The 24,546-nt window shown below is 35.0% G+C and overlaps 1 protein-coding gene across 1 annotated transcript in view; it reads left to right on the top strand.

Annotated features, from left to right (window-relative positions):
* Positions 1-10,412: 10,412 nt before the first annotated feature.
* XIRP2 (xin actin binding repeat containing 2) overlaps positions 10,413-24,546 on the top strand; it is a 64,859-nt gene continuing 50,725 nt past the window's right edge. Inside the window, exons 1-2 of the mRNA XM_044669816.1 lie at positions 10,413-10,493; positions 19,069-19,200. Coding sequence (XP_044525751.1) covers positions 10,428-10,493; positions 19,069-19,200 — 198 coding nt within the window. The 5' untranslated portion in view covers positions 10,413-10,427. The remainder of the gene's footprint in view (positions 10,494-19,068; positions 19,201-24,546) is intronic.

Genomic DNA, 24,546 nt, shown 5'->3' with positions numbered 1-24,546 from the left:
GCAAAGATTGGTTTTGGACAAAAGAGTAGTTTAAATGCTGACTTCAAGCCACTAGATTCTGAACTCATCAAACGGAATTTGAGAGATCAAGTTTTCATTCTGGATCTGGCTCTCACTTTGTGCTATGGCCCAATCTCCCTTGTCATGTTACTAAATTAAGACACTTGATTCTATTTATGAACAGTTACTGTACTTAGATTTTTAAAATCAGATTTCTATTCCACAAACATTTATTACAAAGGCAAGAATTTATTTTTTGCAAATAATAAAGAGAAATATATATTTATATATGTGTGTATATAAAGGTATATATGTATAAACACAAATAAATATATTACATTTAGTATTATATATGTGTATACACATGTATATTTTTTTAAATGCTTCACAGTGGAGGACTAACACAATCACATAACTCTACCACATTTGATTTGACTCGTAGTACCCTTTGTTATTTAATTTGAACAGCCTTGTTTTCTTCAAATGCAATATTCAAATAGAATTTTCCTTTTTTAGACAATACTAGTTACTAGAATAGTGGGCATTTTTATTACTGACAAGAAGCCAGTACCTCTTTTTCCATGACCAATGTAGTCACAATATACTGCCTTCTTTCTCCAATTTTTTATTATTACTTATTATTAAATCTGTTCATACTTTCAAAAAGCAATTCAAAGTTAATGAAAACTTTTGAAATAGAAGAATAAAATTATTACATATATAATTATTGAAATTATTGAATCGCATTTGACATAATGTCATTTGATCATTTCTAAGGAGAAACTGAAGGATTTTTAGCTTTGAAATAGCCTTGGAACCAAAATGTCATCCCTTCTGCTTACTGTATACATTTGGGCTACACGTCAAAGAAAGAAAAGCTCTTTGCCTTCTAAAGATTGTGCTGTATGTGTTCAAATGTGCTTTGTCAGTGGAAATTTCTAACAAGGCAAATATATATGAGGAAACTAAGCTCTTATATACGAAAGGTATAATGTCCTATTTACAAATAAAAAGACAAGAAGCTAGGTGGTACAGCTAGGTAGATACAGTGCTAGATTTAGAGTTGGGAAGAGTCATCTTCCTGTGTTCAAATTTAGCATCAGATATTTACTAGCTCTATGTCCATGGACAAATCACTTAACCATCTTTACCCCGATTTCTCATTCTGTAAAGCAAGTTGGAGAATTAAATGGCAAGCCACTCCAGCATTTTTGCCAAGAAAAACTCAAATCAGGTCATGAAGACTTGGACACAACTGAAATGATTGAACAGCAACAGCAGTAATTATTAATAGAAATATATTCTCCCCTTGCTTAACTTGCAGTAGTTACAAATATGTTTCCAATGTCCCCCATTAAAATTTAAGCCTTTAGATACAGGGAGTTTTACATTTTTATCTTTGAGCTTGGTACAGTGCCTTGAACATAGTAATAATAAATATTGATATCAGCTGGATCCTTAATGTCTAATAGTCATAATAGTTAAAAGGAACTGTGGTCTTTATCAGTCTGGGTACTTCCAACACCATTACAATTTAATAGGGCCTGTAGCCAAAAAAAATTTTTGTTACATGACAACAAACTTAATTGTGATTTTTTTTGCTATATTCCTAGATGACAGGGAAAGAAATTCACTAGGACAGTATTCAAAGCCCTTCTAGGATTCAGAAACCTCTCACTCCCTCCAACCCCCTACCCTCAGGTATTCTCCACTTGGTAGTTATGACTTCTGTTCTAGGAAAGAATTCCTTTCACAGTCAGCAATTGTCAGATCTCTGAGGAAGTAGCTCAGAGTTTTGAGATAGGCCAAATTTCACTCAAAAAAAAAAGACATGCCTCTCTTCAGATTTTGACAGTGAGAAGATCAGACATTAAAAAAACATCAACTTTGGGGAAAATTTCTGGCCCAATATGAATATATAAATCTATTAAAATTAATTTCTATAATTTGACAACGTGTTCTTTAAAAATAAAGTTAAATATATACAAATATACAGCTACCCTAAAAAAGAGGGTGGAATCAGGTTACAAATCATAATTGTTCTTGGGACCCTGCTGAGGATCTTTGACAATTCATACTAATGTCAAAAGGAGAGGAAAAAGGGGAAAGAAAGGAAGGAGGGTCTTGGGAATGGAGCCAAGTAGAATTTTAACAATGTTGCCTCATCCTCAGCTCTGAGAAAAGCAATCTGCCATCTGATTTTATTATCCAACTGAAGCTGCATTCTCCAAAGTTAAAATATTCACTTAACTGTCAAATCTAAAGACCTTTTCTTGGTCCTCCTTGATCTTCCTGTGGCTTCTGATACTGCTAACCTTACTCTCCTGTGTCTGTTTGTATGTGTGTAAACTCCCTTCTTTGGGTTTTTTATGGTATATTCCTCTTGATTGTCTTCCTACAAGCCTGAATTTCTTCATCAGTTATTTGTCTTTATCAGAATCTCTTTATCCATCTCCTTCGTAGGATCATCCATACTGCTACTCCTAACTGTAGGTGAATACCAAGGCATTGTTTCAGCCCTATCTTCTTTTCTCTGTATTCTTCTACATACAGTACTTTTTAATTTAGTAGTTTCATTATTGGATATAGGTGTAATTATCGTCTCTTTGAAAATATTGCTACAGATGCTCTTCACAATGAAAAATAGCTAAGAAAATCAATCAGCATAGGTCAAGTGTGCTTTGTATTCAACATTCTGCATGCATAGTTTCCTTCTTTTTAAATAAAAGTAGGAAAGTGCATTTCCACCTCTCTTCTCCAGTGCTATGATTCAATATCTCATATTTGTTTCACGGTCCTTAATTGATGCAGAATTAGTATACATCTCTTATATTGTGTGGCCTTTAAAACAATCTTCTAAGCCAGTTATTCTCATTTGAGAGATACAGGAAATATGGGAACTCTAAGGTTAAATAACGACTAAAAACTTGTAGATACCAGGAGGGAGAAATCAATTACCATTCTCTCAACTCCTAATTGTAAGCTTTTCTCCTTAGGGCAATCATATTTAAATGGGATTCAAGATGATAGAATCAAACATTTGAGGCAACTAGGTCCTCAGAGGTCATCCAGCTCACCACTTTTGTTTTTCATTTGCAAAAAGTGGGGCCCAGGGACATTAGGTCTTCCTTAAGGTCACAGGGGTAGGAAGTATTGGAGATGAGGTTGGAGTATGGGTTCTCCAAGTCTGTAACCATTGTGCCTTCAATTATACCACTCTATCTTCTTTGTTCTTCAAACTATTACTCTTACAACAAAATAAGTGCCAAAAATGTGATCCACTTTCATAGGTAACTTGACTAGCTAACTATTTTGATGAAAAAAAATAAAAGGTGGCTGATAACTTAAGATTAACAACAAAAATTTAGCTAGCACTAATTTGGGCACCTTTATGAATATTCTTCAGATTAAAAACAATAATTTAGGCAATCATTTTCAATAGAATCTACATATTCATTCTGTGCAAGGAACAAAGACTTAATAAAATCTGAATTCATTAGTGCAGACAGATATTTCACAGGAAAAGAATGGAGATTTTTTTTTTTTTGCACACTGAAGAGTTACAGTGGCAGAAGCCTTTATCAAACTTGAACAGGAGGAATTATTTATTTTTCATTGGAATAAGGTTTTGAAGGAAAGGTGAATTTCTGAAATAACTGATGGTTGTTGTGGAAAATATATCCATTTTGCATGATGGCAGCATTCACATTAAATTGCTTATTACTTGATATTTGACATCTTGGTCAATAGTCTATTAAGAAAATATGTTTGACTTCGCTCTACCCCATATACTCAGAAATATTTTTTTCTTGGCAAGAAATAGAATCATAGTATTTTGGAACTTAGAATAAAAAGGAACCATAGGATTATTGATCTAGAACTAGAAATGATCTTAGATCATATATTCTCTTATTTTATAGAAAAGGAATCTTCAAATTATAAATAATATATTCAGAGAGGTCAGTAATATATCCATAGTTACACAGCCTGTGGGAAAAACATATTAAATTTAAACATAAACATGATTTTTCCCATTAGAAACATTCTCTCCTTTTCTTCAGTTAATAAATACCTTGATACAGTTATTGGGTAAAAATGTCAAAGTGAACATTGGGAAACATTTGATTTTTAAATTTCTTCTATAGATTTGAGCAACAAGATGGTCAACTAGACATTATCTATAATCCTCATGACCTCTCTAAATAGAAATGATGTGCCAAAGATAAAGTAACTTGAGATATTTCCTTGATCTAATATACCCAGTACCCAAATGGTTAAAAGATAAACCCCAAACCCAGATGTTCACTGACCCCTAGGCTCATCTAGCATCTGCTATGATACAGATAGTGACACTGCACTCACAGACTCAAGGACACAACACAGTTATGACAATCATTCCCTTCCCCATAACCCCAGTCTTTCCTCTTTCCAGTGTCGTAAGAGTCATAGCTCCAGGCTATGGAAGTTTTCTTAGGTCTCAACAGCCAGCTTGACCATAGCCCTTCAGGAGCAAAAGCCTGCCAGGAGCTGAAACTCAGAAACACTGATGTTTCTGCCAGTGCCAAAAAAAAAAAAAAGTAGATTCTGAATTGCCAGTGCCAGCAATCTCTGAACTGTTGGTACTAGGCCAGGGCACTAAGGAACAGAGAGAGCAGGATAGCTCACCAGGACAAGAGGATACAGTGTGTGTGGAAAGCAGTGCAGCACTCCATGAAGCCTGAGGATAGAGTAGAGCATCCAGCTGGAGCCAGTGATGACCACCCAAAAAACAGTTGGTACAGAGATCTAGCCTGAGGTGCCATGAATTGCCTATGTGGAAAGAGGCTGAGACATTTTGAGATCCAAGTCCCATAGAAACCACAGTCAAAAGGGACAAATTCAGAATTGAGGTATAAGAAAAATAAGGTGTAAGTAGAAACAATTGAAAGTACCAAACATTCAAGAAACAGTAAGAAATCTCAAATATCTTGAATGTAAAAAAGCAAATCAGTAGGAAAAAATAGTTACAAAAGAAGGAAATATCGCCTCTAGATTAAGTAAATAAGTTAAGCCATCTATGAATAAATACTACAAAACTAATGGCGAGACAGAGGACTGGGATTTTTCAAGAACATGGAACCATAACTCGTCCCTAAAGTGGTTTAAAAGAGAAATGAAAATTCTGAGAGTAGTACTGTTGTTCTGCAAAGCAAAAATAATGACCAGATTAGGAAAACTGTAATCTGCAATTGGAAGTCGCACCAAAGAAACAAAGAGAACAATAGATTAGAACTATAAATACCCAGAAGTGAAAGATAATCTAGAAAAGAGAGAGGGAAAAATAAAAAATATTAAAAGAAAATATGCTCACTATGCAAACAAAATATATGGGTTTTGAAGACAGGATTCCTAGAGAAAACATAAAGGTCACAGGTCTTCAGAAAAAAACATGACAGGATATTTTTTCACAACATGATGAACATGGAAATATGTATTGTATGAGAGCACTTTTACAATCTACATCATAACCTGCTGCCTTAAGGATGGTGGTAGAGATGGGAGAGGAGGGGAGAATATGGATTGCAGAATGTCAGAAAATGATTATCAAAAATTGTATCAACATGTAATCTGTAATAAAGAACAAGACAGGACAAAAAAAATCTTAATGCCATAATGAAAGAAATCATAGCAGAGATCTACCCAGAACTTTTGAACATCGAAATTGAAATTCTAGTTGAAAGAATTCATTAATTACCTGCAGGAAAAAAATCCAAGGCTACAAACTCCAAGACTATAGTGCTTAAATTTAGTAGTTCAGATCAGAAACAAGTTCTGCAGTCCATCAGGAGAAAAACATTCAAACACAAAAGAAAGGACATTAAAATGAAGCAAGGCTATTTTTAACCTGCTAGAAAAAAGAGGAAGGAATACAGTGATGTGTCTGGAAGAACATTAGATCAGGGATGCAGCCCTGGTTAGTCCATAAATCTGTGCTTGACCACTTAGGCCAAAAGCTGGAAATTCAGTAATAAAACAGAGTTTTTAATATTTTATAAAGAAAACCAGAACTGAAGATATTATAGATTTCTTGAGTACTCCAAACAAGAGAAATGTAGGAGTAAATAACGACCAAGAAGAGACTTCTTTCTAAAATGACATAAAGAGACAGGGTTGAATACAGAAACTTGTTATTTGATCTAATTCTGGAATGCTAGCAATAGCAATAAGAGAAGAGAAAATAATTAAACAATAATAGATATGGTGGAAATAAAACTATTCTTATTTGCTGATGATATGATAGTTTACATAGAAAATCCCAGGGAATCAAACATGGTCCTTGAGATAGTTAATAGCTTCATCAAAGTTGCAGGCTTGAAAATAAGTTTTTAAAAGTCAACAATATTTCTATGTATTAAGAACCCATGAGATACAATAATAGAAACAGCGGTAACTCAAAAGCATGAATAACCTTCCAACCACATGAAAGACTTGTATAGATTCAATTACAAAACGATTCTTAAAGGACAACCTAAAAAGCTGGAGGGATGTTCGGTGTCCATGTCTAGGCTGTGCCAATATAATGAAATGGCAATAATATCAAAATAAATTCATACTTTTAACTCTATGCCAATCAAATTACCAAGAGGATATTTTATAGAGCTTGATAAAAAATAACAAGTTACCTTTGGAAAAAAACAGAAGAGGCAAATATTAAAGGAAATGATAAATAGAACTGAGGATGAAGGAAGTATAGCATACTTCTGGACCTCAGACTGTATTATAAAGCAGCAATTAATGAAACCAAATTTGGTACTGATTAAAGAATAGAGAATTAGATCTGGGAAATAAACTAGACAAGGGAAATTCAGAAACAATAGAACTCAATAACTTCCTCTGATAAAAATGCTGGGAAAGCTGGAAAATAGTCTGACAAGAATTATGCTTAGACCAACACCTCATATTACATTCATAGCTTTCTAAATGGATATGTGACCTTATATAAAGGTCATATTATAAAAACTTAGAAAAAAAACAAATAATATACTTTTCATAGGTTAGGGCAAGCAATAGATACGCTTACAAAAGATAAAATAGATAACTATGATTACTTGAAACTAAAAAGCTTCTGCAGAGAAAATATTAATGCATCTAGGATAAGAACGGAAGTAGTTGAATGACAAATAATACTTGTACCAACATTCTCTGATAAGGATATGGTTTTCACAGTACATACAAAATCAACATATATATATATATATATATATATATGACAGATATTCATGTCCATTAGATAAATAGTCAAAGGTGTGTTAGTTAATCACCTGGGGTTCTATTTGGAAGGATTGAGCCTCAATATATGTATCAATATAGTGTTTGACAAACTTCTGTGGACCTGTGGGGGTCCTTAAAACTACATTTCCCATGATTCCTAATGGCAGACAGGAAGTGTGATGATGTAAGAGAGGAGATAAGACTCCTGAAGTGACTTTGAACTCGCTTTTTAGCTACCGGGCACACGAAGGTACGAAAGGTAAAAATGGCTGAGGCAGCAGTTTGAATACTTACAGGCTCGTGGTCTAATGATTTTATCTCTATCAGCATGGCTTTTATTAAACTACTATTCTCCCTTTTAATATCTGCCTTCCTCATTTTTAATAACAACAAAGGATATGAAGAAACAGTTTTCAAAAGAACTGCAAAGTGTCCCCAATCACATAAAAATAAGTTCTAAATCAATAATAAAAAGAGAAACATAAATTGAAGCTACTCTGAGATTTTACTTCAAACCCTAAAAGTTAGCAACAATGGCAAAAATGTCAATAATCGATGTTAAGGTATGAAAATATAGGCATGCTAGTACATTTTTGGTTCATCTTTAAAATAGTATTACCATTTTAGAAAGCAATTAGGAATTATTCAAATAAAGTGACTATAACATCAATGTCCTTTGATCTAGAAACTCCATTCCTGAATTTATTACCAGAGGATGCCACCAATAAAAAAAAAAGTCCCCATATGCTCCAAAATATGTGTAGCATCACTTTTTGTGGTAGCTAAGAATGGGGACAAAAGTAGATTCATATCAATTGGGGAATGAAAAAACAAATATTGCTATGCTATAAGAAATAATGTGTGATAAATGCAAAGATTAGAAAGATCTTTATAAAATGTAGAGTGAAAGTAAGCAGAGCCAAAAAAACAATATACACAGTAACTATAGCAATGTAAATAGAAAACACACAAACACACACAAATCAAAAGTAAATGTAACAAAACTGTAAATATCAAATAGGACTCAAATGAACAGAGAGTGGAAGTGGTGGGGTCCAAAAGTAGCATACATTTCACATATTTTTGGATTTCCATAAGTTGTGCTGACTTCTTTTTTCCATCTATAAAAAAAATTACCATTCAACATATGAGCTTTGGGAAGGTGGAACGGGAAGAGGAGACATAAATGAAGTACCATAGTGATGAGAAATAGTAAACAACAGTATTTTTAAACATTTTGCCATGAAGAAAAAAGGAGGGTATTAGCCAAAAGAGTTGGCATGTATATTCATCAAGTTTTTTTCACTAATAACTTTTTGGACCAGACTTCTAATTTCAATGATAAATATAACTCAAATGTGGAAATGCCCTCTACCAATACCAATTGATACTTGCTCTGCATTTTATAGGATTAGATGTTATCTCCAAGCACTGAAAGTTTTAGTAATCTGCTTAGGATCACACCTATGTCAGAGATGTACTTGAACCCAGGACTTCCTGAATCTTCTTAAACTCTATTCCAGAATAATCATTATTCACATTATTTAGATGAGAAAGATCACTAATTCTATTTCTTCTAGTTAGATGGAAGACCACCAAACTTTGCCATTTGTTCTACCAATGAAATCTAAGGTCCTCCAGGCCTTACCCTCTTTCCTACCTCTATCCTCTTCAGAATCCTGGATACTGCCTCATGTGCTTATCCATATAACTTAAAGACCCTTGGGCTTTGCCATCAGTCTTGTTACTTGCCCCCAAGTTTTCTGGGACCAGTTCACTTATTTAGACATCAAATATGTCTTTTAACTTTGTCTCCCCAACTATGGTGTGATTTCCTTGAGAACAGCTGTTGCCTAATGTTTCCTATTAGTATCCCTATTGTTTGACACAAAACTTGGCACAAAGGGAGTGCTTAATAAGGACATTTCCATTATTCATTCACTATTTTCCTGGTAATGACATTTCAATAACCTCCAGTTAGACTTGAGTTGCCACAAAGACTGGGACTTTTATTTCTTCTCAACTAAGTAAGAGAGGAAGATAAAAACTAGAGAAGAAATAAATAGATGAAGGAATAAATGAATGAATGAACAAATGAATGAATGAATGAATGAATGAAGTAGATTTTAGGACCAGAGCCAGACTTCTATGTAATTGAAACTGAAGAGAAAACTCTTTGGTGAGAAACTTTTTTTCTCTATTTATGTAGATTGGTACCTTTTCTGAAATTTAGACTTGGAGAATTACCTCCAGGGATCACTGAGAAGTTAAGAAGCTTGTCTACTTTTACACTGACTATTCACTATCTATTCACTATATCATAGCGCCTATTAGGAACACATGGTAGAGGAAAAGTCCTGTGGCTGTGTATTATACTATAGGAAATAAAGAGTGAGATTAAGGACTTAAGAGAACTGTTAAATAACAAACAAGTGACAAAGATAAGTCAATTTGGGAGCCACACAGATTTGAGTTTAGCTGATGAAAACTCTCCAGTCTTTAGTTCAACCTCACTTTACCATCATTTGTATAAACTTTTCAACCTGAGTCTGTGGAAGGTGACAATGGAGAAATACTAGACTGTAAAATTAGTGAATGATAATTTTTTTTTCAAATAATAGCAGGGTTTGCCTTGTGGAGTGCTTTTATTTATGAACAAAATGCTTAACCATCATTAATCAACGTAAACAGCATCACAGAATTAGTTGTGTGTAACTCTAGCAAGGAGAATATTTAGGGGAAAGTTAATCAAGATAATTTTCAAGATTGCACTGAAATTTAGCATCCTTTTGCATACTGCCCTCTCTGCAACTCCCTTTCAAATACTCTCATGAGAAAGAGATGAATCCTTTTGATTCTCAAACTAGCATATGCTGAAGAAGCATTCTGATTTGTGTGCAAAAGCTTGGAGGAGACATCAAGGTGCTTGTGGAACACTGTAAATATTGTTAAATACTGCATTCTGCTTTTGGAGAGCAAATTACCTTATGTTTCTTCTTTGTTTGGAAAGTGATGCTGTTTTATTTTCAAAACCTGCCACTTTTCTGAGTGTTTTGCATTCATTTTTAGCTGCTGATGGTCCTAACAAGCCTGTGAGTGGGTTTGCAGAAGACAGTACTAACTGGAGTGAGTGTGGGCCACTGGATTTCCAAGAGTCTGTATCACTAAAAGAGCGGATGGCGATGTATCAAGCCGCTGTTTCCAGAGGTGACTGCAGCAGCAGCAGCAGCTTCTCTGCTAATGTAAGGATTCACTTCATGATTTAACCTTACACACAAGTGCCGATGATTTCCCTTTACACATTTTCTTTGCCTTTATAATACAGGTTTAAGATCACAGGAATATCAATGCAGAGTTGATTTTAATCTTTGAGTTCATCTAGGTCAACCTCCTTTTTCCAAATTTTTTCCTCATATTTACTGATGGGGAAAGTAAGACCCAGTACTAATATAAAGGGTCTTGTTCAGGTCATATGGATAGGTCATAAATGGCAGAGGTGACATTTGAACTTAAATTCTATGATTCAAACCTAATGATCTTTGTCACTTTACTTTTGTTACTTCTACTAATGTACAAACATGGCTCTTCAATAAATGCTCTAGTTAGGAAGTTGAGAAATTCATTTCCAGTTTTAATAATTTGGGTCGGTATACTACCCCATGTGGTCTCACAGAGATTTCATTTAAATTCCCTGGAAGTACAATTTCTTTTGCTTTTCTCTTTATGCATGAAATCCATTAGGAGTAGCTTAATCAACATAGAAATGAGAAAGATTAGCGATTTAGGTACTCTGCTAAACCAATTATGATTATAGGGAACTATGGGATTCCATGCTACCACCAATATTTAGAGCCAATGACTAATAAAATCACATTCCAAAGGAAGCTATGGGTCCCATCCGTGCTGGATGCTCTTTCTAAGGGATTTGATACAAGTAGCATTTTAACAAGAGCAGAATGACAGAATAATAGGAAAAGTGGGCATGGTTTTATAATTATGTTGTCAGAACTAGCAAAAGAGACATTCAACATGCCAAGATATTTTTAGGTATTAAATGTATCTTTAATTGAGGACAGAGGAAAGTAATATATTTGCTCATCAAAGGGGTATTTAAAATGTATATGTACATTTTATTCTCAATTATATATATATATATATACATATATATATACATTCAATTCTCAGTTCTTAGCATTCTTCTCATAACTTATTTTTAAGATAGATCCTGAAAATGCCAAAGATACTGAGAATGCCAAACCTATTAGTAATATTATGGTTCTTAGTGAGACTTATTTTGCTATTTTAGCATCTCAATTCTGTCAGATTAAATTTATGAGTGGATGTTTTAGAAATTAAATAAATGATGAAAACTCTTCAACTGTCCATTAAGTGGCCTTTCCCTTTTTTCATACTGCTTAGACAGCACCCCCTGCTGGATTATGTGGAATTTTATTGCAAGTTAATGTTCTAACCTTTGTAGGGTCTGGGTTGGGGGAAGTCAATTAGCAGGCAGTTGTTTGATAACTACTGATTTTAGTAGAAATAGTTTTGTTCAAGGAGATGCCTACCATGCTGAGCACTAGAGTACCAGGCAAGAGATGTCATCATGGCACATATGCAGAGGCTATGTATAGGGAGCTGCTCCATTTCCCCACTTTCCAGGTTTCTGAGGAATTTTTTTGCATGCCCCTCCCGACTGCCCAGTTGCCCTAAGCAAGCACTTCCTCCCTCAGCTATCTCAGGTAATGGAGGTGGGGGGATTAGGGGCTCACAGAAGCTTGAATTTTCCTTCTGGGCACTCAAACTCAGAAAAGGTTCACCAACTCTGTCATAGGGCAAACTAATACTAGGAAAATTGTGGCTCACCTATTCCTATAATAATCCAAATTTAATTTGGCTAGAGCTAAGTTTAGATTTAGAAGATCTGAGTTCAAATCCTGCCTCATATAGTTACTAGCTTTGTCACTATGGACAAGTCATTTCACCTTTCTCAGACTCAGTTTCCTTACCTGTTAAATGGGTTGATTGCATACAATGGCCTCTAAGGCTCCTTCCAGATCTAAATGTATGACTCTGATCCTTAGGATGCTAGTTCAAGTTGTAGGTATCAAGAATACAAAATCAAAATTAAATAGACTTTAACCTCAGTGTGGTTGCATCCTACTAAAGGAAACAAATGAATACATATAGGTAAGTACAAATTTCATACAAAGAAATTTCTGGGGTGATAGGAGGATACTGAAATTGGGTATATCAGGAAAAGCTTTTCATCAAAATCAGTTTATTCTCTGGTTTGAAGTAAGCATGCAGCTATATGAGATAAATTAACCCTTTTAGAATTCTTGGGAAATTTTATGCCTAAGAAGTGTTTTTCTCATGGTATCCTAAAATATTTCATTTCTGGCATGCATATTTTGGCCTTTTCCCATTCCTTTTGTGAGAGTTTCAAGTGGAAACAATAAGAATAATTATTATAATATTATATATTTTCTGAGAAAGTTATGTGACACAGTGGATAGAGAATCAGGAAGACCCATTTTCCTGAGTCCAAATATGGCCTTAGACACTATCTTTGTTGCTCTGGGCAAGTCACTTACCCCTATTTTCCTCATTTTCCTCATCTGTAAAATGAGCTGGAGAAGGAAATGGAGAACTACTCCAGTATCTCTGCCAAGAAAAACCCAAATGAGATCACACTTAGACACAACTGAAAATGACTGAACTACAATAACATACATTATGTGAGTTGGCTAATAGTAATCCAGATTCACATTCTATCAAGCTGGAATGGTGACTTTTGATCAATTCTTTTATTTTTTCTTATAAGAAGGCTGGTATGATTGTGTCTATGCCAAAGGAATTTGGCACTTTGGTAATTTCCATTAAGTATCTAGTTCATTCCATAGTGGGGAAATGGGAGAAGCCATATAGTTTGTGGAAGAAGGTTATGTCTATGTGGCATTCCAAGACCATTTTCTTAAAAACAAGATTTGATAATTTTGTAGTTTAATATTCTTCAGAAAATGTTTTACTCTTGAATTAACTGACAATTTTTTAGCCTGGTTATGACCACTGAGAGGCAGAGAATTATTGTGGATAGAATGATGAACTTGGCATCCAAACGACCCATGTCCAAATCCTGACTCTTTTTCTTACTAGCTGTGTTACCTAAGAAAGTGATTTAAACTCTACATCATTCTGGTAACTCTCTGAAAATTTTCTACTAGAATAGATGGCAGAGTGGAAAATCTTATTGGATTTAGAGTTTGAAATAATATTGGATTTAGAGGTTTCAAGTTTGGGCTCTGATATCTATATGGCTTTGTGCAAGTTGCTTAAGTGTTTCTGGGCTTCAGTTTCTTCATTTTTAAAATTGGGAAATTTGACTGGATTGCTTCCTTTAAAAAAAATAAAACCTTACCTTCTGTCTTAGAATCGTTATTGTTAATTGGTTCCAAAGCAGAATAGCAGTAAGGACTACGCAATGGGAGTTAAGTGCTTGCTGGAGATCACGCAGCTAGGAAGTATCTAAGGCCAGATTTTAACCCAGGACCTCCCATCTCTAGGCATGGTTCACCATCCCCTGAGCCCCCTAGCTGCCCTGACTAGATTACTTCTAAGGTCCTGTGATAATCCTCCTTGTTGGAGAATTGACAGAAAAGTGTGACAATATAACATGGAATCTTTGCCTCTTCCTTCCTCCATCCCCCACACACAGGTATACATATAGCACAAATGACAACTTAAAAAAAAAGTTGTTAACCATAAATTGTGAGGACTAATAATTACCACCCCTTAGACTCCATAATTTAGTAGGTGCCAAGACAAATGCACAGATAGTCTTTCAAATATGTAGTAGATGGATCTGTTAACACTATAAACTAATTTCTCTCCCAAAAGGTTTTTTTCTTCTACTGTCTTACTGGGATTCAGAAATCATTTCTGAAGAAAACACTTGGGAAAGTGGTTCTATGTAGACCTATGCTGTATTAAATCATAAGCAATAGTGAGAATGTCCAACCAGTCCATTTCAATAGAGCCCAAGTCTGATATTTTCCAGCACTCTGCCTTTTAATCCATTTTCCTTGGGGTCTATCTCGTTTGTCTTTTTTGGCCACATTTAAGTATAGATTTGTGTTAGACTTAACATATCCTTTGGGAATCACTATCTAAAATGTTAGAGGTCCTCTCCTCCCATTAATTTGCTTCTATCTACTCAATTGATAATTTTCTTTACCTTTGGCCTTAGGTGGTAACTGCTTAATTCTAGGCCTTGTTTATTCTTTTCTATCAGCTTTGCTTTTCCCATCAAGTAAAATCTGATTAGTACTTTTTCAAAATCAGACTCTCACAGAAATTTTACAGTTAACTTATTAGCATAGTGCTAAATGCAGTTAATCATTTGTATAATCTCTCTTGAATTAGCTTTTTTGAATAATACAATGCAGACAGCAAATTTCATGATGTTTACTTGCTCATGAGATGTGGTTGAAGAAATAAATTAATTCCAACTTTTCACAAGTATATTAATAGTCTCAATTTATAGGAGTTGTAGTGGATCCCCCTATCAAGCACCCCTTCAAGGATCAAAATGAAATGAAATGTTTTTTTTTGTGAAGTGACATTGGCATTTTCAAAATTGCTCCTAAATGAAAAGAAGAAAATTGAAGTCTCTCTCTCCCTCTTACTTTCCCTCTCCCCCTCCTTCTCTCCCTTCCCCTCTCCCTCTCCCTCTCCTTCTCTCCCTCTCTCTCTCTCTCTCTCTCTCCCTCTCTCTCTCTCTCTCTCTCTCTCTGTCTGTGTGTCTCTCTCTCTCTGTCTCTCTCACCCTTCCTTCCTCTCCCTCTCTGACTCTGCCTTGCTCTCTGTCTCTCTGTTTTCTCTCTTTCTTTCTCTCTCTCTTTTTCTTTCTCTCTCTCTTTTGCTCTCTCTCACTCTCATACACACACACAATGAGAATGGTAGAGATTAATTAACCTTATCCCTGATAGAGTACAATACTAAGTAAAGCCTTGGTATAGTCCTCTTTAGGTCAGTAAACATCATTCTGTCTTATAGCCTTCTACAGAGGCCAATGATATCCATATATACATATATATATATATATATATATATATATATATATCTTGTTAATCATGAAACAAATTTATCATACAATTGAATTAGATCAAACCCATCATCACTATTAAAAATAACTGAAATCCTAAACAACATGGTACAGGGGAAAGAGCACTGGCTATGAGGACCTGGGTTCAAATCAGACCTCTAATACTTAATATCTATATGAATACTTATATGATATGTAATACCTTAACGCCCATGTGAATGTAGGCGCAGCCAAAATAGCAGAGACTCCTTCAGCCGATTTCTCTGAAATTCTCCTACAATCAACTTTAAAATTACAACTTAAGTTGAATTCCAGAGTAGCAGAACCAAAAAAGATAGAGTAAAACAACTTCCTGTAAAATGAAGAGGTTGAACTAGACAGCTGTTGGGGCTTCTTCCACTTTTAGATGTATGATCCCATGAGCCTTATTTTTCTGGAGCTTCATTTTGAAATGCAGTATATGCCACTATTATTATTATTAAATGCAGACAGTTTTATACCAATGTATATTCTTTTTAATGTATGGGTGCCCAGAGGCATCACATTGTAATGGAGAGATAGGCAGACTCAAAGCTAGGAAGACTTGGGTTCAAGGTCTTGCCTCTACTACAGATTAATAAGTCATTTAGCTTCTAAGTGCTCTCCAAACAACTCCCTAAAATTATAAACTGCTTTGGGTACTGGCATTTAGGATTCTAAAAGTTCCTTTTATCAATTTAATCAATAGTCTAACCCATTTTTCTTCAACTTTAAAAAAAATAAAATATTTATTTTTTTCTCCCTGTCTTCTTTCTCTCCCTACAAAAACTGGAGGTTGGAGAGATACTTGGGGACAAATCAGTATAATCAAGCATAATCAAGCAAAGTAATTTCCCATATTACTCATTTGTGTCTCATTCTGAATATTAGTCCATCATTCTGAATCATTAGTCTGTCAGTAGGCGGGTAGAAGGGTTAGTCATTAGTCCTCTGGAATCATGGTCGATCATTGCATGACCAGAGTTCTGGAGTCTTACAGAATGTTTTTAAAAATATCCTATATAATTTCTGCAGGTGGGTAAAGTGCTCTAATTCCCCATGCATACTGATTTTGGAAGGAAATATGTGTAGTTGCTTTTCAATTTCATTTTGTTATTGAGAGGATAACCTGCTTATCACACATCTGAGATTCCCCGACAGTTTTTGCAATGAGAGAATGTCTAGTCACTAGTTGAACTCATCTGGCCAATTTGCACATGATTTGGACCTTATTGTAGTTATTCAAAATAGTAGACTTCCAATTACAATATTCAAGCAGATTTGCTCAATGTAATATATCTATGCTGTGCTATGTAATGCACCCAGTTTGGGAATTTATGTAAATAAGAAGTTGGGTGAAGGTTAGAGAAAGATAGCTTGTGGACACAGACCTGAGAGGTCTTAATTTTTCCTTCTGCCTTTTGACCCTATAGCAAAATAGTATAAAAAGGGATGTAGAATGTATTCTTTACTTTAGAGTGGGTATTAGGTAGAATCAGGTGATGTTTTCTTGTAACCAAAAGCTGATAAAATCAATAGAATGATGGGCTAGGATTGGAACCCTGACCACTGTTGGCATGAATCATGGATTTGGACAGATCAAAATAGACAAATAGTATATGGTAATTATCTGGAAAATGCCTGTTTTCAGGTAAGCTTTCTTTAAGAATAAGATATCTAAATAATATTCACTGATTGACCAAAGACCTCTTGTTTACAAAGGTTTTGTATTTGAAAGTCCGGGAACTGGATTGGACTGATTAGCTTATTGTAAGGAGTATATCTATGCATGAATAATAAGGGAGGCAGCAGAAGCTTTAGTATTGTCTTAAAGCATCTTTTTCATATTTCCAGATCAAAGACAGGTTTATTTTAATAGTTAATTATGCATTCTCAAGAAAAAAAGGCTATATATAAAGAAAGAGAATAGATCACAGGGCAAAGGAAAATCTAAGGAAGTTGAGAGGAGGAGATAATATATCTCTACTTGGTGAAATTGTTCAGTATTTGAAGACAGCATGGGGAGATAGAGCACTGGGCTTGGAGTTAAGGAGTCCTGGGTTCAACCCTTGCCTGAGACAATTGCCAAACATATGACACTGGGGTATTCACTGAACCTCTTGAGTGCCTCAGTTTCCTCACATGTACTTGTGCTTAATGACCCCTAAGGATCTCCTCAGCTCTAAATCTGTGGTCCTATATGGCTCTTTACAAGGATCAATGAACATAAAATGGATTTGGGCACCTTCTTCAGCAGTGGTCCATCTGCTGAATGAGGAAGAGAACTATATTTCATATTTACAGTGAAGACTTATCAAGTTATTTTCTCTCCCTAGAGGCTATGAATACAAGGGAATCCAAAGATTTACACATATTGTGTATGCTATTACAAATTTTTAGTGTGCTTTTTCTTACTTCACAGAGTACTAGAATATATTTGCCATACATTTGTTCTAATTTATCCTGGCAAGCTTTCAGACTTGAAGACACTCATGAACTGGTTGTTATATTTCGTGTGAGTGTCTCCCCACTGTCCTGATACACTTGGCTCCAAGAGCCTTCTGGCATCTTGACCATTATCAAGTCCTCCAGGAAATATGACATGACCCACGTCATTTATCCACCTGAAAGTCATAATGCTTTCCAGGACTGAGAACATACTATGCCCTTGAGTGTGCCAAATGAAAATCCCACAAATCAAAATCGCCAACTCATTTTATGTTTATATGTGTGTTCGCTTAGTTTCCCAAAGCTATATAAATAGGACTTTTCTAGTACGCCAATATTTCTAAAGTGCTCTTGTAAATGCTACCAACAGAGGTAGCCATCTGACCACCAGAAGTCTGTCACAAGCTGCTTCACTGAAAGTGCACGAAAAATCATTGAGAAAAGGCAATGGCCATAGACCTGGTAGTGCCAACCCAGGGACATGGTAGCCCCTGTGTCTTCTAAATCTTTTACAAGGTAGAGGAGATTCTGAAAATCCAAAGGCTTTTAATTCTTATGACTCATCAATCTGTTAAAAGAATGAAGTCATAATCTCATAGTGAGTGATCAAAGTTTTGATAACTAATCTTCATAATGTACTGCCTATATAAATGTTTGGGACTTTGATGACAACCTTGAGGAGGGTTAGTTTTTTAATTAAATTAATTACTCTAATGCCCACTAGTTTGTATACTGTGGTTGGAATGTTTTCTAACAAGGCCTAATATTCATTACAACATTAAAATTTATCCCATGGAAATCTAACTAAATATTCTAAGCATTCTTTTGACTAGCTATCAAATGTCTTGATAAATCAGAAAAAGGTAGCAAGGAGACTACTTCAATCTATGAACATTTTAACATTGTTTGAAAACATGACTCATAAATAATTGGCATCGCCTAATTAAAAAGAAAAATAACTGTGGATTGGTGAATAGATGGCCAGTCTTGGAATCATGAAGACCTTGGTTCAGGTCTTACTTCTGACCTTAACAGCATGATCATAGGCAAGTGATTCAATCTTTCAAAACTCCAGCCATTCTTCACTAAATTACAGAGGAGGTATCGATCTGTTTCTTACACTGATAGAATTATAGATCAAGACTGATTTCTACCATTCTCTGGGAAAAAAAATATATGAGAACTTACAAAACCGAGATATTCAGCTTTTTTCTTTCTTTCTTTTCCCCCTATATCACCGTAAGATGATGGAGGAGACTGAGACTCGGACAGTGCCTGGTGGCTTAGCCAGGGTGAAGAAACAATTTGAGAGAGATGAAATCGCCTCTTCACATAATACCTTTTCTCAGTACCAGCACCAGCAAAGATTTGATCAGGTAATGATGCTCTGGATGATGAAACTGACTGAGTCACTTTGGGGTGAAATGTTCTTATTCACATTCTTCCTAAAAATCCCTAGGGATTAAAGAATTAACTTTGCTGAAGGTTATTCTCCTTTCCGTCTTTCACTCATTAACATTAGTTGCTCATCAGCAAAACTTGTAATTTATTTTCTAGAATTATGCTAGAAGATCAATTTATTTTTTAATTGAAACTTTGTATTGCATTTCTAGAGGATTAAACTTTCTGGAAACAGCATTAAGTACTCTACACATTCATTAGCCAATCATAGGTGTAGAAGTAAAAAGAATCTCAGAGGCTATTTGTTATTCTTTTTTTTTTTCACTTCAATTCTTGGTATTAATTTAGTTCCATACAAAAAATGTTTCATAAAAATTATACTTTACACTTTATTTGAGTATCTCACTTAAATTTCCTAAATCAAGAGAAGGAAACCACAGGTAGGCATAAACATAGCCAGAGCATGAAAAAGAATATATACTTTACTGTAACCTCCTAAAACAGTTCATAATTTTCTCAGCTTTACTGGAATAGAAAATGAGTGTAATCTATATATTGAGACAATTTATGTCATTCAGATTTATTAAAACTTATTTTGTTTATTTACTTAATGTCACGTGTTCAGACAACTGTACTAGCACTGGGAAAATATAATTACCTAAGATGTAGTTGTGTCTGTCCACTTGAAGCATGTATTCTCAACAGATAGAACAGGACTTTCAACTACCAGTTAGTGGGTCCTGAAGAATAATTACGGGTTGGGGGTAGGGAAGTCCCAAATGAGGCTCAGTTTCCCAGTAATAATTCACCATGGCATTTAGTGCCAAAATCAAATCAACAGAACCTGAAAGGATGTTAAACCATTCACTTCGAGTGCCTTGATGTTTTCCTACTGTTAAATATCATCATTTTCTTTAAACAGATTAAAAAGTGGAGTGTAGAGCCCCTAAAACCACAAAATGCAATTTCTAAGTGTTTTATATAGAGGATTTTTTTTTGCATTTCATTACTTCATTATTGTAGATCATGAAAAAAATTGGTGGAGGAGATAATGATTTTCAAATTACGTGAGGGTTTGTGCAATAACACTCTTCACATTATATGTGGCACTATGAAAAATCATAATTGCATGGTGAACAGCTACACTTAATCTAATACTCTCTATCTGGAAGATAGTTTACAGAGATGAGCTTTAAATTTTGTAGCAGAAGATGAAAAGGAGAGTTAAAAGGTTGCACAGGGTCACTTTTAAATGACAAAGCATATTTTTATAAATTCCTTACCCTATTTCTTTCAGTTCCAATGGAATCCATAATATCGATAGGAAAAGATAATAGTTATAGCTTTGCATGGCTATGTAACACCTACTAAATTCCATGAGGATTCAAACATTGTAGGTTAATAAATATAGAGCTAGAAAGAATGGTGTCAAGAAAGTGACTCAGCATAAGATGAATCATTTTTTAAGATGTAATATTCTGTCAGTCAACATTTTTTTTAGGTACACACTCTAGGTAGAGTTCTATAGAAGGTACAAAAGAAAGAGGAGACGCAACTTTGTCCTTGACATTGAATGGCTTTTTATTTATGCTTCTCCCCCCTGTAAAGTCTCAGTGAATTTAACAGTCAAAGTAACTATGTCAAAGGCTAAGCCAAAGTTAGAAAAGACACTAACACTTGAATTCAACTCTTTTTAAAAAAGCACACACACAAGAAACAAGCAAAATTTTTCCAATTTTCTTTATTTTATATTCCCTTTTTAAAAATTGCCTTTGTGTTGTTCATTTTTGGTGGTGATAGAATAAGGTAAGGTGTGCTGTCTATCAGTGGAGGGTGCTAGATAATTCTGTTTCTATTTATGTTTTTGTCCCTTCTCTGTGAATCCACTGTTTCTGTTGTTTAAAGCATTTGAGGAAAATTCTCTGCCAGATCTGGTTCTTTCTGATTGGACTTTCAATATTTGAAATTCCCTTAATATCTAATTAATTTGTGATACTAGATATGGGAAACATTCCGTTTGTTGGCTTAGAATAATTAATATTAATTGAAAAGTCAGGATTAATTAGAGTTAAAAGCAAGAACATTTGTTTTGGATTTCTGACAATATTTAATGTCACAATTAGTAATAATTTCATAAGTTATAATAATTAAATCCAATCTGCCTCTTTCCCTTCTAATATACTGAAGTCAGATGTTTTCAGGGTAATTAGTTAACTATTTTGTAAACACAGGAGCAGGAGATCAGCAATGGGGCTAAACAAGTTTAGAAATTTATCTACCTCAAAGCTTAAAGATGTTTCCAGCTTGTAGATGGGTTAAACACTTTTTAAATCCCTGAAAAGGAGTTCTAATATACAAAACTATTGTATGTTGTACAATATTGTAATGCAAAATTATACAATATTGTACAAAATTGTAATGTGTTCAACTATTTAATCTTTGGAAGAGATTCCTCACATTATAGGCCTTTGTAGTGCTCCATAATTGCTTTTATATAAGTACTCCTAAACCATGCATTCCATCAATCATACATTTGCTGGTTTAAGAAGTTGGCTTTTCTTGGTAAATCCAGTCAATTCAACTCAACAAGCACTGTACTAGAGATGTGGAGATAAACAGCAAAGAGACCCAGACCACATGGAGCTCATATTATTCTACTCAAGATATATAGCTTGGACTCATAGCTCTAAAGCTGGGAAGGACCTTGGAGACAATATAATTTGATCCTCTCATTTTATAAAATGAGAAGAAACTGACATCCAGAGATGTTAAATTGATTTGCCCAAAGTCACCCAGGTGGTAAGTAGGAGAGAGGAGATTTGAACCTAGGACTTCTTGACTTCAGATCTAAGAATCGTTCCACCATGTTATGCTCCCTCCACTAAGAAAGCACAAGGTAATACAAATTACTTTCAAGAGACAGAGAGTGCTAAAAAGTGAATAAATCAAGGGACAGATTTCCTGTAGGAGGTGGCTCCTGACCTAAGCTTTGAGGGAAGCAAGTTCATAGTTCTGAACAATTTGATCCATTAGATTTAAATCAAAACATCTACTTTGTAAGGAAAATCTTAAGATAGGACCCCATGAACCCTCTTCCTGAGCTTGTTTAGAACTTGAATACCTGAGTCCTTGATGCCCATTAGCATAAGAAGACTAGAATGACCAGTGTATTTGAAAAGTTTACCCAGAGAATTTTCTTGAAGCCCTCAGATCAACCAGGCTCAATTTGAGGGAAAAGAAAAGGTTTTGTGGGAACCAGACAGTCTCTTATCTGTAAAGCGAATGTTACATTGCTCCAATATTCTAAAAATTGTACCAAAGTGGGTCTAAGATACACTCTAAAGTATTATTTTAGAACAAATGTGTTACTGGGCCAGAACTGTCATCACTTCATCCTCTGTTTAATTTTCACTCGTTCTTGTAATGTTTTCCCCTAGCTTTTTGGAAACTTTCTTAGGTACCTGGCAGATTCTCACACTCAGGATTTGACATTCAGCTTCTCAAATGAATGTCTTCCTTACTGTCTTTTCCCAGACCTTTTATGCAAATAAGAAGGAAGGCTTTGCTTATACATTTTGACATCCTAGAAGCAATTTTCCCCCTATTTTTTCCCCAAAGAGGCGAAGCAGGAAAGAACAGATGGGACTCTAAAAAATTTGGATATGTTCAGGCATTTGGGTGTAAAGCTCTGCTAAGGCAGTTGCTTTCATATGAAAATTGCTTCCCTGACTGCATGTCAGGAGTCTGACCTTCGCTCCCTGTTGCCATTTCTGATGTGCAGCCAGTGGGGAACTGCCTGACAGTATGTGTTTTTACACATACATCTGCTCTTGCAGAAATCCTAATGTAAACATTAGCACTTGGTAAGATTATGTGGATTTGGTGCAATCCCTAGAGGATTTTAAGTCGATAGAAAATAATTTTGACAGAATGTGACAGATATAATCTGGCATCTGTGTGCTGCATACTCTTTAAAGGTGACCCATAAGTATTCTCTGGCAAACTGAATGTATTTTACTCCACTAAATGTGCCCCCCCATGCATATGACTATTTTGAATTCAGCCTTTTCAAACAATTTGAACCAGTCCCCTTTGATTTCAGTTCTCCATACTTCTTCCGACAATCTTTGCCAAATCATAGATTGCTTTTAGTCAACTCTACCAAATTTTATTCAGATCTTCCTCAACAGAGATTTGTACCAAGAATGAGACAGGTTTTTAAAATGTATATTACATATTAGTTTTCTATTTTAATTCAAAGCAAATCTCCTTCCTCCTTCAAAATAGAGATGGTATAGCATCTTAGATAGAGGATGTAATTTTTGATCATATGACATACTTTGGCAAAAAATTAATATGCAAAAATGAAAAAAGACTCTGCATCATGTTATGCCTTCTCCATAAGCCTGCCCTTGTTCCCCAACTTATAACTAGGTGATCATTGACAATAGTTTTACCTTAGGAAGCCTCTTGTTATGAAAGATACATTTAAGGTGGTCATATATGTTAAGCAAATCTCATTCTTACTGTTCTAGAATTTCTAGATATTTAATCATTTTAGTTCAATTTTCAAAGGTATATTTGAAGGTCACCTTTCAAGGGAAGTTTTCTTCGTCCAGCTCTCAGAAATGTCAGAAAGTAAGCAAGGACCTCCTGGAATGAATAAATGAAAGAATATGTATAAGAGGCAATTTGAAGATGTATCTGGGAGCTTTAGAGTGCTATTATAATAAAAGGAGTGTGTTTGAAGAGAGGAGCAAATGGATAATATGGAATTTGGATTTAAGAACTGCTTTACTCAGAACCTACACTATGCAAAAAAAATAGTAAAATTAATGCGCGGAATCATGGCAAACATAAGAGAAAAGGTGAGAATCATTTAAATAAGTTAGGAATAGTTTTGAGTGGCACTGGTTCTTTTTTGCCTTTTTAGTTTCAAAGAATGTAGTTTCTCATCATGATTTCTTAGGTACACTGAGGCCATTGGTAGGGGGAGAGGAGAGCCTGAAATTGGTACAATGAAGAAACAGTATTCTTTTGCAACTTCTAAGGAAATCTCTGAAAGCTATTGAGCAATATGTTGCCATCAATATCCAAAGAGTCTTTCTAAGGTACCTACTAGGTACAGAACACTATCTAAAGAGATAGCAAGCGGGGCAGCTGGGTAGCTCAGTGGATTGAGAGTCAGGCCTAGAGACGGGAGGTCCTAGGTTCAAATCTGGCCTCAGACACTTCCCAGCTGTGTGACCCTGGGCAAGTCACTTGACCCCCATTGCCCACCCTTACCACTCTTCCACCAAGGAGCCAATACACAGAAGTTA

The sequence above is a fragment of the Gracilinanus agilis genome, chromosome 3, assembly GCF_016433145.1.
Source record: "Gracilinanus agilis isolate LMUSP501 chromosome 3, AgileGrace, whole genome shotgun sequence".
NCBI lineage: Eukaryota > Metazoa > Chordata > Mammalia > Didelphimorphia > Didelphidae > Gracilinanus > Gracilinanus agilis.
This window is presented reverse-complemented; position numbering and strand designations above follow the sequence as displayed.